This window comes from Nomascus leucogenys, chromosome 3 (genome assembly GCF_006542625.1).
Source record: "Nomascus leucogenys isolate Asia chromosome 3, Asia_NLE_v1, whole genome shotgun sequence".
Lineage (NCBI taxonomy): Eukaryota > Metazoa > Chordata > Mammalia > Primates > Hylobatidae > Nomascus > Nomascus leucogenys.
Genome location: NC_044383.1, coordinates 33,535,614 through 33,554,167, shown reverse-complemented (window position 1 = coordinate 33,554,167; position 18,554 = coordinate 33,535,614). Strand labels below are relative to the sequence as shown.

General features: G+C 42.7%; 1 protein-coding gene and 1 pseudogene across 2 annotated transcripts in view; both read right to left on the bottom strand.

Moving 5' to 3' along the window:
* Positions 1-8,111: 8,111 nt before the first annotated feature.
* Positions 8,112-9,041, bottom strand: LOC101178297 (annotated as a pseudogene).
* A 6,422-nt stretch (positions 9,042-15,463) lies between these two features.
* Positions 15,464-18,554, bottom strand: part of ERLIN1 (ER lipid raft associated 1) — a 35,897-nt gene continuing 32,806 nt past the window's right edge. For both annotated transcript variants that reach the window (XM_012505752.2, XM_030808572.1), the window contains exon 12: positions 15,464-17,724. In XM_012505752.2, the coding sequence (XP_012361206.1) occupies positions 17,503-17,724 (222 nt within the window). In that variant the 3' untranslated portion in view covers positions 15,464-17,502. The remainder of the gene's footprint in view (positions 17,725-18,554) is intronic.

Genomic DNA, 18,554 nt, shown 5'->3' with positions numbered 1-18,554 from the left:
ATGTTTGAGAGCCTCCCAGACCTTACCTTATGGGATTCTCTATTTGTATCCTTTATAGAATAAAACTGTAAGTATAGCAACTTCCTGAGTTCTATGAGTTGTTCTAGCAAATTATCATACCTGAAAGGGTCATGGGAAACTCTGAATTTTTTTTTAGTCAGTTGATAAGAAATATGGGTGACCTTGGGACCCTTGAATTTGCAGCTGGCATCTGAGGTGAGGGTAGTCTTGTTGGGGACTGTGTCCTTGATCTATGGAGTCTATGCTAACTTTGAGTAGTTAGTATCAGAATTGCATTGCAGTATGGTAGCATCTAGTCAGTTGCTTAGTGTAGAACAGACACTGTTGAATTAGTTAATCAACATTTTTTGCTAAATATTCAGGTGCCAAAGAAAATTAACCTGTATTTTGATTTGAAACATACCATATCTTTTCTGGGCATCGTCAATAATTGGAATATGTCCTCTGCCAAGGGATTTATCACCCTGATCAATCAGAGCTTCCTTCACTGCTTCACATCCATGGACGACCACGGTGGGCCAGGATCCAAAGTACAGGGTGTAAACAGAGCCGTACTCTTTGGCCAACTGGAAAGAAATGCAAGCACCTGTGTAAGTGCTAGTGTGAAATCTGTTGAAGGTTTGGGGAGAAATTAAGTAATAATTTTACATGTGGCTTAGCCTTTGCTCCATCAGTTCCATTTTAGGAATTCAACCTGAGGCATCGACCTGCATTCATTCTTTCCTTCATTTATATGTGCAATCACTCAGCAAATATTTACTAAGCATCTATGCTATGTCAGACAGTGTGCACAGCCCAGGATTCCTCATGGAAAATCTGGTGAAAATGACAGGAAATAAACAGCCAAACAAACTACATTTGCAATACAAATTGAGCATAGTTCTATAAAGTGATAAAGAGTGTACTGTGTTGGATGACAAAGGGAGAACGTAATAAAATAGAGAGGTAAGAGAAGGCATTTATGAGGAGGTAGTATTTAAATTAAAACTAAAGGTGAGGAGGAAGCAGCCAGGATAAGGGCTTCAGGGAGAGCTCACTATGCAGGTATAAACTCTTTCGAGGATGATATCCATATATTGGCCAGGCGCAGTGGCTCACGCCTGTAAACCCAGCACTTTGAGAGGCCAAGGTGGGGGGATAGCTTGAGCCCAGGAGTTCAAGACCAGCCTGGGTAACATGGTGAGATCTCATCTCTTAAAAAAAGAAAGAAAAAAACCAACATATATTTATGGTGGTAGTGTTCAAGGAGGAAAATGTGGTACTAAAGTATCCAACAACTAGGGGTTGGTTTTCAAACTTATTTTACATTCATGAAATTAAATTCAAAGCAACCACTTGAAATTAGTTACAGGAGGTTATATAATGTTATGGAAACATGCCCTCCAGCCCAGGTGACAGAGCGAGTCTCTGTCTCAAAAATAAAACATAAAAATGGGCAAAAGATCTGAAGAGACATGTCACCAACAAAAGATCTATAGATGGTACTATAGCTTGAATGTCCCCTCCAAAACTCAGGCTGAAATTTCATTGCCATGGTAACACTGCTGAGAGACAGGACCTTTAAGACTTGTGATTAGGTCATGAAGGCATTGCCCTCCTGAAGGAATTAGTGTTATTGTGGGCTTGGGTTAGTTATTACAGGACTGTGCTCCTGATAAAAGGGTGAAGTTCAGTCCTCTTTTGCTGTGTCTCTCATGCGTGCTTCCTGGCTGTGTGTTATGATACAGCAAGAGGCCCTCACCAGATGTGGCCCCTCAATCTTGGATTTCCCAGCCTCCAGAGCCATGAGCCAAAAAAATGCTTCATTTCTTTCTAAATTACCCAGTCTGTGGTATTCTATTACTGCAGCAGAAAACAGAATAAGACAGATGGCAAATAAGCATATGAAAATATGTTCTACATCATATATCATTAGGAAATTGCAAATTAAAACAGCAATGAGATACCACTACACATCTATTAGAATGGCCAAAATCCAAAACATGGACAACTCCAAATGGTGATGAGGATGTGGGGCAACAGGAACTTTCCTTCATTGCTAGGAAGGAATACAAAAAATGAAACTGCCATTTTGGAAGACAATTTGGCAGTTTTTTTGTTTGTTTGTTTTTAAGACAAGGTCTTGCTCTGTTGCCTGTGTTGGAGTGCAGTGACTTGATCATAGCTCACTGCAGCTTCTAACTCCTGGGCACAAGTGATCCTCCTGCCTCAGCCTTCCAAGTAGCTGGGACCACACCTGGCTAATTTTTAGATTTTTTTGTAGTGATGGGGTTTTACTATATTGCCCAGGCTTTTCTTGAACCTACGGCCTCAAGCAATCCTCCCAACCTTGGCCTCCCAAAGTGTTGGGATTACAGGTATGATGGACCACACCTGGCCCAGTTTGGCGTTTTTTACAAAGTAAGCATACTCTCACCATGTGATCTGCAATCACACTCCTTGGTATTTACCCAAAAGAGTTGAAAACTTGTGTCTGCACAAAAACCTGCACGTGGATGTTTGTAGCAGCGTTTTTACAATTGAAGCAACTTAAGATATTCTTCAGTAAGTACATGAATAACTAAACTATGGTACATCCAGATAATGGAATATTATTCAGTGCTAAAAAGAAGCGTGCTATCAAATCAAGAAAAGACATGGAGGAAACTTAAATGCACATTATTAGGTGAAAGAAGCCAATCTGAAAGGGTGATAGATGGTATGCTTCCAACTATATGACATTTTGGAAAAGGCCAAAGTATGGAGACAGCAAAAAAGATTGGTGTTTGCCAGGGCTTGGCGGGAGGGAGGGATAAACAGGCAGAGCATAGGGGATTTTCAAGGCAGGAAACTATTCTGTTTGACACTATAATGGTGGGTACCTGGTCATACACATTTGTCCAAACCCACAGAATGTACCTCATGGGAGAACCTAAGTAAACTATTGTATCTGGATGACGATGACATGTCAATGCAAGTTCATCAATTGTAACAAATGGACCCTCTGGTGTGAGAGGTCAGTAGTGGGGGACATTGTACATGTGTAGGGGCAGGAGGTATATGAGGACTCTCTGTATTTTCCACTCAGTTTGGGTGTGAACCTAAAACTGTTCTAAAAAGTAAAATCTATTTTTTAAAAAATTACCTCTGTTCCCCTTCTCTGCATTATTTTTCTCTACGGCATTTATAATACTACAATGCTACATATATATACATATATTACAGTATTACAGGTTGAGTATCCCTAATCCAAAAATCTGAAATCTGAAAAGCTCCAAAATTCAAAACTTTTTGCGTGCCTACATGACGCCACAAGTGGAAATTTCCACACTTTACCTCACGTAATGGGTTGCAGCCAAAACGCAATCAAAACTTTGTTTTATGCACAAAATTATTAAAAACAGTATATAAAGTTTACCTTCAGGCCCATTAAGATGCATATGAAACATAGATTAATTTCATGTTTAGACCTTGGGCCCATCTCCAAGATATCTCATTATGTATATGCAAATATTCCAAAATCATGGCCAGGTGGGGTGGCTCACACCTGTAAACCCAGCACTTTGGGAGGCTGAGGCAGGTGGATCACCTGAGGTCAGGAGTTCAAGACCAGCCTGGGCAACATGGCGAAACCCCGTCTCTACTAAAAATACAAAAATTAGCCGGACGTGGTGGTGCACCTCTGTAATCCCAGCTACTTGGGAGGCTGAGGCAGGAGAATCTCTTCAACCCAGGAGGCAGAGGTTGCAGTGAGCCAAGATTACATCACTGCACTCCAGCCTGGGTGACAGTGAGACTCCGACACACACACACACACACACACACTATATATATGTGTGTGTGTATATATATATGTATGTGTATATATATGTATGTGTATATATATACACACACTATATATATATATATGTATGTATATATACACACACACACACATAAATATATATATATATATATTTTCCAAAATCTGAAAAAATCTGAAATCTGAAACACTTCTGGTCCCAAACATTTTGATAAAGAATACTTAACATGTGTTGACTTGTTTTGGTTTTGTCTCACTCTCCTTATTAGAATTGTTTAAGTTATACAAGGGCAGGGTTTTTTCCTTCTCTTTTGTTCATGGCAATGCTCCCAGACTCTAAAGGGCACCCTGTCAAAAAGTATGGCTCATGGAATGTTTATCTAAGAAATTGGTGCTAAGGCTTACCATCAGATAAATGTCCTGTACTGCTTCTTCTGTCCTAGAGAACATGTTTTTGCAATGAATTTATGGAGATAATGTCTTTCCCCCAAACAGCATTTCCAAAGGTACGAATATCAGCCAGGGTAGCCAAGCTGGGCTGCATTAGAGCTGGGTGTTGTGGAGAGGAGTGGAGATCACTCTCTAGAAAGAGGATCACAAAGCCTCCCATGGATCACTTAGTGTAAAATAACAGTAATAATATCCAAGGGCATTTATTACTTTTTTTTTTTTTTTTTTTAAGCAGAGTCTTGCTCTGTCGCCCAGGCTAGAGTGCAGTGGTGCAATCTCGACTCACTACAACCTCCACCTCCCAGGTTCAAGCAATTCTCCTGCCTCAGCCTCCTGAGTAGCTGGGACTACAGCCATGTGCCACCACACCCAGCTAATTTTTGTATTTTTAGTAGAGACTGGGTCTTGCCATGCTGGCCAGGCTGGTCTCGAACTCCTGACCTCAGGTGATCCAATTTATTACATTTTTACATTTCCACGGCTTGCTTTTTGGTGTTATATGATGGGGGCATTGGAAGCCTTCCAATTAAAATATGTTCTGACCCCAGGATTTTCTCATTCACTAGAATTCAACCAATAACTCAAGTTAGGTCAACACCCTCACTACCTGCTCTGCAGTGCTCCAGTCCTAAAGCCAGAGGATATCTGTCTTGTATGACAGTAATAAACAACCAAAAGTAGCTCTGTGATGTGAAGAACTAAGAAAGGCTGAGGTAAGACTGCTGGCCCACAGTGGTCTGAGACGCAGAACCTGGCCTAGAGATGGCCAGCCTCGGAATCAAAGCCCCTTATCTTGGAGGGAGATGCAAGGGCATCCTTGCGGTTTCATTGCAGCCTATTCCCAATCATGGGAAGGGGAGTTGGGCCGAGAGAAGCCTTCCCCTGTGTGACTTTTCTTCCACACCAAACAGAAAATCAGGCAAGTGACGAACATCGCGAGAGCCGAGCAGTGGGTTCCAGCAACTCTATTTCACCCCTGGGTGTTAGCAGCCATCTGGGTCGCTAGTCAGAAAGCAAAAGCTTATAGAGGAGCAGCACAGCTGGCTACCCTGGCTGATATTCATACCTTTGGAAATGCTGCTTGGGGGAAAGATATTATCTCCCTAAATCCATTGCAAAAACATATTCTCTAGGACAGAAGAAGCAGTACAGGACATTTATCTGGAACCAGTCTGTCCCTGCCGGACAAAGGCTGCTCTGGGTTCTTGGACTTGGAAAAAAATTGGAAAGAGGTTTTGAGTTTGTTCACTTTGCTGAAGCTTGAGATTAAGAAGGGTTCATCCTTCCCTACCTCTTATTCAGAAAATCTGCAACTTTTCTCTTTGAATTTCTAAGCATCCCCATTATATGTACTTTTTCTTTTTCAGCATGATTCATTACACATAAAACTTCATTTTATTTTTCATAGCTTTCTGAAACTGTTCAAATAATTAACTTCACAAATTATAAAAAACAGGTCATATATTCTGAGATCTGATTTGGAAAAACACAGCTGTCAAAGTCGTCCTCCTCAAACATCATTTTTCTCATTTCTCTCATTAGTTAGAAGTCTACTGTGTTCTTGACAGTGAATTGAGGTATTCGAAAAAAAAGTCCACGTGTCCATCCACAGATGAATGGATAAATACAATGTAGTTATATGTACAGCGGAATATTATTCAACCTTAAGGAGGGATGACATTCTAACACATGCTATCCGCGGATGAACCTTGAAAACACTATGCTAAGTGAAATACGCCAGACAAAAAAGGACAAATATTGTATGATTTTGCTTATATGAGGTATCTTCAACAGGCAAATTCACAGAGACAGAAAGTAGAATAGAGGTAGGTTACTAGGGGCTGGGAGGAGGAAGAAGGCAGGGAGCTATTTTTTAATAGTCACAAGAGTTTCTGTTTGGGATGTTGAAAAAATTCTGAAAATTGATAATCGTGATGGTATTTATTGCCACTACTTGTACAATTTAAACATGGTTGAAATGGTAAATTTTTTGTTGTTTACATTTTGCCACAATAAAGACAAAGAAAACATCTACTAACTTGGTAGTTGAAAAATGTTATCTCATTATTTGCATTTAAAATAATGCTGTTATTGATTTATTCTTTGATTTTTAATAATAGCAAATTCTCCAAGATCCTGAGATTTATTCTTTGAGATAAATCTTACTATTAATGTCTCATGGTCTATACCTTATTTTATAGGGAATTAAATTGTTATTGTAATACATCTTTTAAAAAATCTAAAAAAAAATCCACTATGGTTTTCCTACTACTTATTGTAGCAAACATTGAAAATCTCTGCAGCACTAAAATTCTTAAATGGTTTCAAGTCTGATATTTTTCTCTTATTTCAGAGCCATCCCTCTGTATTTCCCACAGCAGACTATTTACATCCATTAAGCAAACTTGCTGATTAGCCTGCATTCACGTATCCACTAGCACAAGGACCAGGAGGATTTTTATGTAAAGGGCTTTAGGGCCCATGAGGTGAGGCCAGGGCTGAGGATGGGCTTGTGCATGGAGAAAAACCGAAGTAGAGAGAATCAGCTGGGTGACCTCACATATATTTGTTTTCCTTTTGGTACCGTCTGTGCAACCAGCATCCACTGGTGTTTTTGCTGTTTCTGCGAGTATACACTTGCAGACATTTCAGGGAAGTAAATTATTGACTTTGAAATACTGTGAAAAGTTAGAACTTTAGTGTTGATTTGGATGTGGAAAGCAAGTGAATAAATAGAGGGAACTGGTAAACACGTTGGGTAAAGGGTACTTTGACAATGACAGAATCATGTCTGTCTTCTGCTTAAAACTCTTGAAAGGTTTTTTTTTTTCCCCACATCTTCTTTCCTTTTATTGAAAAACATCTTAGAAAATGTCAGTTAATAAAAAGTAGCAATGAATCAACAGGGATATACTAGTGGAAAACACAATATAAAACTAAAAATGCCATTGGCTTCTTCAATTGATTAAGAGCACAAAATGTAACAGAAGGTCTGTTTTAAACCAATTTTCTAAAGCTATGTATTTTTAAAATTCTCCCCATCAGCTACGTACACACTCACAAAAATAATGTGTGAAGGAAACCTGTCATACACAAGAAGTTGTATCCTGAATTCTTCAGGGAAACAGATGTTGAAATAGGAATTAAAAAGAGTCAGCAACAGGTTAATTTTATGTATATATATATATACGTATACACACACACACACACACACACACACACATATATATATATATATTTTTTTGAGATGGAGTCTCGCTCTGTCACCCAGGCTGGAGTGCAGTGGTGTGATCTCCGCTCTGAAACCTCCGCCTCCCGGGTTCAAGCGATTCTCCTGCCTCAGCCTCCCAAGTAGCTTGGATTACAGGCACCTGCCAGCACACCCAGCTAATTTTTGTATTTTTAGTAGAGACGGGGTTTCACCATGTTGGCCAGGCTGGTCTCGAACTCCTGACCTTGTGATCTGCCCACCTCGGCCTCCCAAAGTGCTGGGATTACAGGCATGAGCTACCACGCCTGGCCTAATAATATTTTTAAATTGAGTCTTCAAGCGCTGCATGGCACAAAGCTATACTATATAAAGTACTGCTAGGTACAAAGGAAAAAATCTGTACCGCTTTTAGCAAAAGTGTTTTTCCAGAAAAGCAAATCAAAACAATGTAATCAGCAGACCAAGGAGGTTACAGCCAGACATCAGGGCTACACCTTCTCATATCTTGCTAGAAGATCCTATTTATCCAGAATAAAATGTCAGGACAAAACAGGGACATTTTAAACATTTCTTACTTTACCCATTTAAAATTTTCTATATTTTTAGCATGATCCAGCAGAAAGAGAGCTGCTGTGAGAGCTGGCTATTTTATTTTCTTTCTGTGGTGAGACTGTCATGGAGTCTGGATATTTTAGGCTCTTATGCATCCCTGACCAGTGTCCCACCGTGGTCAAAAAACTTAGCAATGAACTTGGTGAACTCGGCTTCCCGCAGCTGCCTTCTTCTCCCATTGATGAAGGCCAGCTGCCAAATATCAGGATCCACTCCTGCAGGATCCTTCCTGTGGGCCACAAGAAAGACGCTCTTCTTATGTGAGCTATATAAATGGTCGTGGCTGGGCGCCTGGATCACACCTGTAATCCCAGCACTTTGGGAGGCCAAGGAGGGCAGATCACTTGAGGCCAGGAGTTTGAGACCAGCCTGGCCAACATGGCGAAACTCCGTCTCTACTAAAAACACAAAAATCAGCCAGGCATGGTGACATGTGCCTATAATCCCAGCTACTCGGGAGGCTGAGGCACAAGAATCACTTGAACCCAGGAGACAGAGGTTGCAACGAACCAAGATTGTGGCACTGTACTCCAGCCTGGGTGGTACAGCGAGACTCTGACTCAAAATATAAAAAAATAAATAAATGGTCAGAATCCCCATCATCATAAAACAGGATAGGATGCACATGGCCAAAACGGGCTTGGACTCTGCAAAGGGGTGCACAGAATCCCAAATCAAAGCTACTATGTAAGGAAACAGGAGTGCAATCAGATGGTGAGGCAAATGTCAATGAAACCAAAACTCTCCCACTACTGGTATTTTTCCAGAAGTACCTTTCTGGCAGAATCATCCAGAGTTTTTCATAGCGGATCCATCCCACTTGTCAGTTTTTTCATGCTTCTCATCCGTCTTCCACTTAGCCAACAAGCCACTGAGGCTACTGCCTGTCGCGCAGCTGAGACCACCGCTGGCCCCAATGCTGCCTTCGCCACCACCACTTCTCCTGCCCTGGGCAGCTGCCGCCATCTTGTCACAAAAAGCTTTGTTTGAAAGGTTTGTTTCCAACCTTTGGGAAAAGCCACCAATGGATAATAAGACTTAGAAGGCCCACCATGCTCTACCTTGCCCTTCCCCTCTTCTCACACCCACCTCTTCAGCCTCCTGTTTTGGTGCTCCCATTCTCACTAATAATGTTGTGCCTATATTGAATATTTTTTACCATTTCTAGAAGGTTCTTGAACTGAGGTCTTCACACTATTACTCAATCCTTTAAAAAAATAACAGCTTGAGATATAATTCATATGCCATACAACTTTATAATTTAAAGTATACAGTTCAGTAGTTTTTATTTTTTATTTTTTAAATTTTTATTTTTTATTTTTTTTTTGAGATGGAGTCTCACTCTGTCCCCCAGGCTGGAGTGCAGTGGCACGATCTTAGCTCACTGCAAGCTCCGCCTCCTGGGTTCAGCCATTCTCCTGCCTCAGCCTCCCAAGTAGCTGGGACTACAGGCGCCCGCCACCACACCCGGCTAATTTTTTGTATTTTTAGTAGAGATGGGGTTTCACCGTGTTAGCCAGGATGGTCTTGATCTCCTGACCTCGTGATCCACCCATCTCAGCCTCCCAAAGTGCTGGGATTACAGACGTGAGCCACTGTGCCCAGCCTTAATTTTTATTTTTTGGGATGGAGTCTTGCTCTGTCACCCAGGCTGGAGTGCAGTGGCATGATCTTGGCTCACTGCAACCTCCGTCTCCTGGGTTCAAGTGATTCTCCTGCCTCAGCCTCCCCCAGTAGCTGGGATTACAGGCGGACACCACCATGCCCAGCTACTTTTTTTTGTATTTTTAGTAGAGACAGGATTTCACCATGTTGGCCGGGCTAGTCTCAAACTCCCGACCTCAAATGATCTGCCCACCTCAGCCTCCCAAAGTGCTGGGATAACAGGTGTGAGCCACCATGCCCAGCCTCAATAGTTTTTAGTATATACAGAATTATGCAACTACCACCAAAATCAAATTTTAAAATCTCTTCATTACCCCAAGAAGAAACGCCGTGCCCATTAGCAGCTACTCAATTCCCTCTCCTCCCAGCCTCAGGCAACCACCAGTCTTTTCGTCCATAGGGATGTGTCTATGATGAACATTTAATATAACTAGAACCTGGCTTCTTCCTCTTAGCCTAATGTTTTCAAGGCTTATTCGTGTTGTAGCATGCATCAGTACTTCATTAATTTTTTATAGAATATTCCATTGTATGGATAGACCACATTTGATTTATCCATTCATCAGGTGATGGACACTCTGGGGTTGTGTCCACCTTCTGGCTACTATGCATAATGCTGCTATGAACATTCTTGTGTAAGTCTTCGTGTGGACATGTTCCCATTCTTTTGGGTAGATACCCAGAAGTGAGATTGCTGGATCGTATGTTAACTGTTTAACATTTTGAGAAACTGTAAAATGTTTTCTAAGGCAGTTCCCTCATTTTACATTCCTACCAGCAAATTATGCAGATTCCAGTTGCTTCACTTCCTTGCCCACACTAGTTACTGCCTTTCTTATTATAGCCATCCTAGTGGATGTGAAGTGGCTATCTTGTTGCATTTGTCTAATGACTAAAGATGTCGACCATCTTTTTCATGTTTTTTTTTTGTTTGTTTTTGTTTTTTTTTTGAGACGGAGTATCGCTCTGTCACCCAGGCTGGAGTGCAGTGGCACGATCTTGGCTCACTGCAAGCTCCACCTCCCGGGTTCACACCATTCTCCTGCCTCAGCCTCCCAAGTAGCTGGGACTACAGGCACCTGCCACCACGCCGGCTAATTTTTTGTATTTTTAGTAGAGACGGGGTTTCACCGTGTTAGCCAGGATGGTCTCGATCTCCTGACCTCGTGATCCACCCGCCTCGGCCTCCCAAAGTGCTGGCATTACAGGTTTGAGCCACCGCGCCCGGCCCTTTTCCATGTTTTTATTGGCCATTTGTATATTTTGTCTGAAGAAATGTCTGTTGAGATCCTTTGCCCATTTTAAAATTGGGTTTTTTATTGAGTTGTTATTCCCCAATCTTTAACTGGCTGATGCTCTTTTTCATTATCTTCTCGCTCTTTTTTTAGAACCTCCTAGCACTGCATTCCTCCCACTTTGATAAGTCTCTCAAGTGCTTTGGTTATGGTCTACTTTCCCACCAGACTGTTCTTTTTTTTTTTTTGAGATGGAGTCTCACTCTGTCCCCCAGGCTGGAGTGCAGTGGCGTGATCTCAGCTCACTGCAACCTCTGCCTCCTGACTTCAAACGATTCTCCTGCCTCAGCCTGCCGAGTAGCTGGGACTACAGGCACATGCCACCACAGCTGGCTAATTTTTGTATTTTTAGTAGAGACGGGGTTTCACCATATTGGCCAGGCTGGTCTTGAACTCCTGACCTTGTGATCTGCCTGCCTCTGCCTCCGAAAGTTCTGGGATTACAGGTGTGAGCCACCACGCCCAGCCCGAGACTGTTGATTCTAACAGAGCAGAGACTATGTCTGTCTTACTCACTGTTGTTCATTACTGGCCCATTACTTTATACATTTTAGGTTTCCTCGCACATATCAGGTACTCAACAAACATCTGTCGAATTGTATTTAATGTGATTTTCACAGTTTCTCTTGCATCAGGAGGGTTGCTGTCTCCATTGAAAAGGTTTTTTTGGGCCACCTCCTCTCTAACCATTTGTGGTCCTGTCTCCTACCAGTTGGGGGTTGTCCCAGAGGCTATTAAGTCTTGTGCCCGAGTTGAGCATATGTTTGGACTGACTGCAGCCTCCATAGTGTTGGAGGATCCCTAGGGTGAAAAGCAGTAAGTGCAGCTCATGTATGAGGTGAGATGCAGTCAGAGAAAAGTGAATTGATGCCTCATGGAACTGTCTACCATGGCCACAGCTCGAATAAGAGGTGGGGTGGAGCGGAATTGTGATGGGGCACCAGAAGCATCAGACACACCCAGTTTGTCAGAACCTGCCTTATGTGTCTGAAATCCAGTTATAGTTATTGTGCTTATTAAGATGCACACCCTGACAGACTTGCATATGGAGAAAACCAATGCAATTTTGTTTTGGACAAATTGCCTTTCTACCCCTGCATCAACCACTTATGGAGTGTGCTGTCCCCAGGGAGGGGATGTCATCTTGGCCCCGGGCAGGGGTCTTTATCCAAGGAAAATTTCTGCAGAGCGACTCTGCTAAAAGCTGTCACCACGAACACTCCCAGCAACTGGGAGAATGAGTGATTCACATCTGCAAACAGGATCTGGGTGTTGTGCCATCAGCCCTGCACTGTTCACCTCCACTTGCTTTGTAACCCAAATAAGGGGAGCTGCTTCCCCAGGCTCCAAAGGGCTGATCTTTCTGGAATCAGCTGTCATACCACTCAGTTTACTGAGAGCACCTCTGCCAAGCTCTGCAGAGGGCAGAGAAGTCACCCGTAAGTCACCACTTCACACATGAACCATCTGATTATCCTTTTTCCTCACCTCGATTGCAGGGCTTACAAATCTCTAAACATCCTCTAAAATCTCCCCTCAATTTAGAGCTTCCATCACCCTCAACCTAATGGCTTCAAAGGCAAATATAAAGGGCTGTGGTAAACTTGGATCTGGAATACGACAGGTTCAAATCCTTACTTTGCCACTCATATTCATGGGATCTTGAGTAATGTAATCTCTCTAAATCTCAGCTATGAAATGAATAGTAGAGCCTCGTAAGGTCTGCAGTGGACAGCCTCTCATGCCTCCTGGCACTGCATTTTGAAATGCAATAGCAAGTGCTTCTCCCACTGCCTGGAACACTCCACCATCACCACTGCTCTCTTCAGCTGGCTGCCTGCCTCCTGTCCATCCTTACAAATTTGGCTCAGATCAGACATTGCTTCCTAGAAACCACAAGGCTGGGCTGATCTTTACTGGTGCCCCACAGCACCCAGTGAACACCCTGCTTACTTACCACACTATCACACTTGCCTACTTACTGCTGTATTGCCCCATCCTACACACACACACACACACAAGGCTATATGGCTTTTTGTTGCCTCAGCAACTAGCCCACAGTAGATACTCAATAAATATTTACAGGAGGAAAGGAGACTTTTTTTTTTTGTATTTTTAGTAGAAACAGGGTTTCACCACGTTAGCCAGGCTGGTCTCAAACTCCTGACCTCAGTTGATCTTCCCTCCTCAGCCTTCCAAAATGCTGGGATTACAGGTGTGAGCCACCGAGCCCCGCTGGAAGAAGACATTTTTTAAAATTTAAAAAAAAAAAAAAAAGTAGAAAAATTGATTGAAAGAAATAAGAAAAATTGGAAAGACAGGTAATAATTCAGAAGAAATATGGTAAGGGAAACAAGTAAAACATCATTCTGAATTACGGTCTATGTCAAAATAGACACTAGGAGTGAGCAATGAATTAACAGTATTTTTTTTTTTTTTTCTTTTTTTGAGACAGAGTCTTGCTCTGTCGCCCAGCCTGGAGTGCAGTGGCTCGATCTCGGCTCACTATAACCTCCACCTCCCAGGTTCAAGTGATTCTCCTGCTTCAGCCTCCTAAGTAGCTGGGATTATAGGCACGTGCCACCACACCCAGCTAATTTTTGTATTTTTAGTAGGATGAGGTTTCACCATGTTGATCAGGCTGGTCTTGAGCTCCTGACCTCATGATCTGCCCACCTCAGCCTCCCAAAGTGCTGGGATTACAGGCATGAGACACTGTGCCTCGCCTAGTAAATTCGTTTTAAGTGCTTATACCAGGGCAGAGACCAGGAGAAAGATGAGAAGCTGGCCCAGCTTGTAGGGATGCTCCTGGAGGGCTGTGGTTGGGGTTTAACATCCAGCTAGCTTAGCTCATAGCTGCTGAAGACATTAATCAATGTGTTCTAGTATGCAATTGCAGGTAGCAGGCACTGTGCTCACTCTCTCCACTATGGGAACTTATAGCTACTCAGAGACAGACACATACATTGACTCCTGTAGACAACTGACTCCTGCAGACAAGGTGAACTAATGCATCCCAGCAATTACCATGTGCAAATCTCTACGCTAGATGCATCAACATATCCTCCTGAACCCACTGAAGAGTCGCCCTGCAACGACGAGTAAACAGGTTCAGAGATGTTAGGTAACTTCCCATGGTTACACATAAAGTCCTGACATGGACACTGTAGGCTCACTTCTAAGTTCTTTTTTCCATGACTCTCTTGCCTGATATACCTGCATGTCATATTCAACCTTTTGTTCTTTCATACAACAAAGCCATCTTATATGGGCCAGATGCCATCTTAGGCATTAGCAACAGAAACAATCCCCAGGGAACAGCACAGCCACAGCCCCTGCCCTCAGAGAGATTAGCATTTGTGAAAACAGACATTGAGCACATAATGAGAGACATGAAGTGTACATGACGTGTGACGGGGGGAAAATACAGGATGCTAACCCAGGCCAAGCAGTTCAAAGTGAACTGAAGCTTTTACATCTGAACAAGTTATAAAGACTCAGGAGCTGGCTGAGGAAAGTCAGCACTACGAGGGAAGGAAAGTGAACCAGACAGATGGAACAATGTATGAGAAGGGACAGACAGAAGGTGCATTCAGGGACCTTAGAGAAGGGTGGCTGGAGAGGACAGCAGGGGCCAGATCGCGAACTTCGTGTGCACACATTTGAGACTTAATCCTAAAGCGATTAGAAGCCACAGCTTCTAATTCACAAATTCTTTTGCCACAGAACAGGCAGAAATCACTTCATTTTAATACCTACCAATAGCCTATAGGATGGTCAGTTCAAATTATTCTCAGGTCCACAACAACTGACCTAGGATACTATAGGGTTGATCCCATAAGAACAGGAGGAAAGAGCTGCTTTCCCCAAAACTCCCATTACCACTCCCTGCTGACCCAAGATCACCAGGAAATTGACCCCAGGAGGAAATACAGAACGTTTGGGAAGAGCAGGTCCAACTCTGGCTCTTGGGCCGCTAACATCTTAACAGTGAAGTTGGTTATATTGTGCCATTACATTACCAGTTATAATTTACACAAATTGTCCTTCTCTGGCTTGGTCTGTCTCCTCCCCTCCTCAGTGTAGATGTACTTTTGCTCTCAGGGATGGAGAGCAAAAGTACATCTTTTGCTCAGGGATGGAGCCTGATGCTCCATCCTCCCTCCTTGCCCCTCTGCTGCAGGCTCTGTCCCACAAAGAATTAGAAGAACACCCCTTGTTAAATTCCAGGAGTCAGCAAAGAGTGGACACCTTGTTTTAAACATTCTTATACCAGGTAGGCGGTATTCTGGCAAGAGTATAACAAAAGCCTCTACAGTTAAGTTAAACCCGCAAATAAACTGGCTCCCTAGTTGAAATGTGCAAGACAGCCTTAGGAGCATGTTAAGATGACAGAAAAATGAAGACGTGGGAAAAAAAACACAAATCACTGATAGTAAAATAATTTTATTTAGTTTCTTATTTTAAAAAAGGTAGCATTTCAACATATAAATTTAGACTCAAGATTACAGTGTATATTTGCGAAAAGGAACACCCCGAAAGACGGCCAGCCTCAGAGCTGAGAGGGCACAGGGAGGCACACTCCTCACACGTGGAGTTTAAGCAGAAGTGCTTTAAGACTTCACAGCGGCATTTCCCTGTTCCTCAGCCCCGCCTCCAGGGCCATCACTTTGGGGCAACAGCTTTTGCTCATGTAACTATAAAACATCTCTAGGAATGAAAGCACAGAGGTCAATGATCCAGATTTTCCACAACAATCATCTGCAGCAACAATTCGACAGGTAAAGATTTTATTTTTATAATTCAAAAGTTCTTTTAAGGAGAACTAAAGAACACAAAATTCATTTATAAAGAGAATTTATAGAATTAAATGAGCAAAAATGAAAAATTATTTTCTCCATATTACAAATGCCTCTATAGGATAAGGCCCAGGGGAAAGACCCATTCAAATCTGGGCTTTCCTTTCCCAAATAAAGTGTTTGGCACAACCAACGAACTGTCATGAGACTGACAGGCCTGACAGCTGAAAGATTTCTAGAAGTGGTCCCATGACTTTTTTATTGAGCTTCAACATAGTGTACACAAGAGGTGTCTTAAAAAGCTGCACAAACTCAGGCCAAACCACGCGGCACACTGCTCCAGAAAAGTTAAACTGAAGGAAAAAAAAGGTCCACATGAAGCAGGTCTCCTATTGCCACAGGTTAACTCTGTTGTTTCTCATGGAAAATTAAATTCACTGGCTGCCCAGGATGTCAGTGGAATCCTGATCTCCTGGGGGAGGTGAGAGCTGGAGAAACAACTTGGATTTAAGCATCTCTGAGCCAGGTGGGAAGGAGACAATGACCACCAAGGATGCTTTCTAGGTGACTTTTTGTTCCACACTTATGTGGGCTTCAGATAAACAATCTTAAGGAGCATCAGTGTGCTTGTGACCATGGCAGCCCTAGGACTTGGGCCTTTAGACAGTGGTGATGGGGGGCAAATAAATATACCCCAGATCCAGTTTTAAAAATAAAATCTTCCTGCAATTATGATACAATACCGTGCAGCAAGTCACTAGGAATTGCATGCTGCTCCTATTTGTGGTTAAAGCCCTGTCCCACTCTTGGCCAGTCAGGGCTGAAAGGTAACATACAAGGAGGTGGCTGTGGCTAAAACCAGGCACCTTAGTCAAGCATGGCCTGCGGCAGTGATGCTGACAGTCATCACCCAATGGAGGGAATGCAGGGCCCCAGAGCTTTGGCTCAGAGCAAAGGTTTCATCTCACCCCAAACTTCAAACCAAGCCCTCTGTATCTCTGAGCTTATGAATACAAGAAACTAGTGATTAGGAATCTCTATGAGGAATCTGGTTGGGTAGCAAAGCTCAGGTCCCTGCAGGCCACCACCCTGACTGTAGGAAAACAGAAAGGTGCAAATCGTATCAAGTAAAAGGTTGCTCAAGTGGAAGATCATTTCCTGGGGAACTTCAGCGACCTGGATCTTAATCACATGGATGAAGGCTGGGACTGGATCCCAAAGAAAGGGCCTGGGTCCCAGGTGCAACCAGTCTTCTTGATCTTACCATCTCCTTCTCAGTCATCTCTTGAATGGCTGAGCATACATTTCCCCGGGGGACCAATGTAAACATTATTCAACAGATCTCAGCTTAGGAAAACACAGCTTGTTATACATTTAGTGTTTAACATTCCAGTGCAGGCAGTATCTTAGCATCAGACTTTCCTCATTCATGAGTAGTTTAGAAAGGAACACATATAGGATACTTGATAAGACTGTGGCTGAAAAGACCATTTGTGTGTCAGACAGCTGGCTCTATCCTCCAATCAATGGAGTACCCAGGACTTTCGCAGGAGAGGTGGAACAGATGAAGTGTAAGTTCTCTGTAAATCCGAAGAGTCTGTATAACCATTGTTCCCACTTAACCCCTTGGGCCACATCTTGATATGGAGAACATTTCCACCTCTTGCATCAACCTGTGCTCTCTTTGTTTTGGATGAGGTTCTCTCCAGAGGGTTCAAGAGCCTCCTTAGAGGGGAGTGAGCTTTCTCTTCCAGTCCTAATATCTGAATATTTCAAAGCACATGAGGAGTCCACGAACATGTTAGGGATGTTGCTGCCAAAATAGATCTTACTATTAGAAGCAATGGCCTGGTACTTTTTGAGCTCCAGATATTCCGGGGTCAACTTGTGCTGTGTGGGAGCAAACAAGAGCAAAGGCATCAGGATACTCTGGTGCAACAGTCTTCTCTCTCCCTATATACATTTCACCTATTGCTCTCCTGAGTATCACGAGTCAAGTCCGAATAACTGCCAGTGACCCTCTCTCACTTTGGAGAGTGGCTATCACATTAACAGTTGTGTTCCTGACTTAAAATTCCTTCAATAAGCTCCTGACTTAATGCAAGAGAAGCTGTTCACTTTTTAATAAAAGGATGGGAGAGTTGGAAAACAATTTGTGATAACTAATGATAATAACTAATATTTCTATAGTGACTTTCATTTCATCTAGTTGAATTCAACTTGGAATTGGTCTGGAGTTTCTGTTGATTCTCTTTTCTAAAAAAATTATTTTTATTTTTGTAGAGATGGGGTCTATGTTGCCAGGCTGGTCTCAAACTCCTGGCCTCAAGCAATCCTCCTACCTTGGCCTCCCAAAGTGTCGGAATCAAAGATGTGAGCCACTGAACCCAGCCTTTTTTTTTTTTTGGAGATGAGATCTCACTCTGTTGCCCAGGCTGGAATGTAGTGGTTCAATTATAGCTCGCTGCTGCAGCCTCAAACTTCTGGGCTCAAGAGATACTCTCATCTTAGCCTCCAGGGAGTCTACAGGAATGAGCCATCACGCCTGGTTCTCTGTTGATTCTCTTGAGAGAGATACACAGGTCAATGGATGAGAGCAGAACTTCAAAAGAAGGGCTGGTGCTCATTATCTTATCATTAGCTGTGATTCTGCTTTTCTTGAACAAATTCTAGAACTAGAATAAAATCTCAAGATGTCACCTGATCTGGCCTTCTGCCTT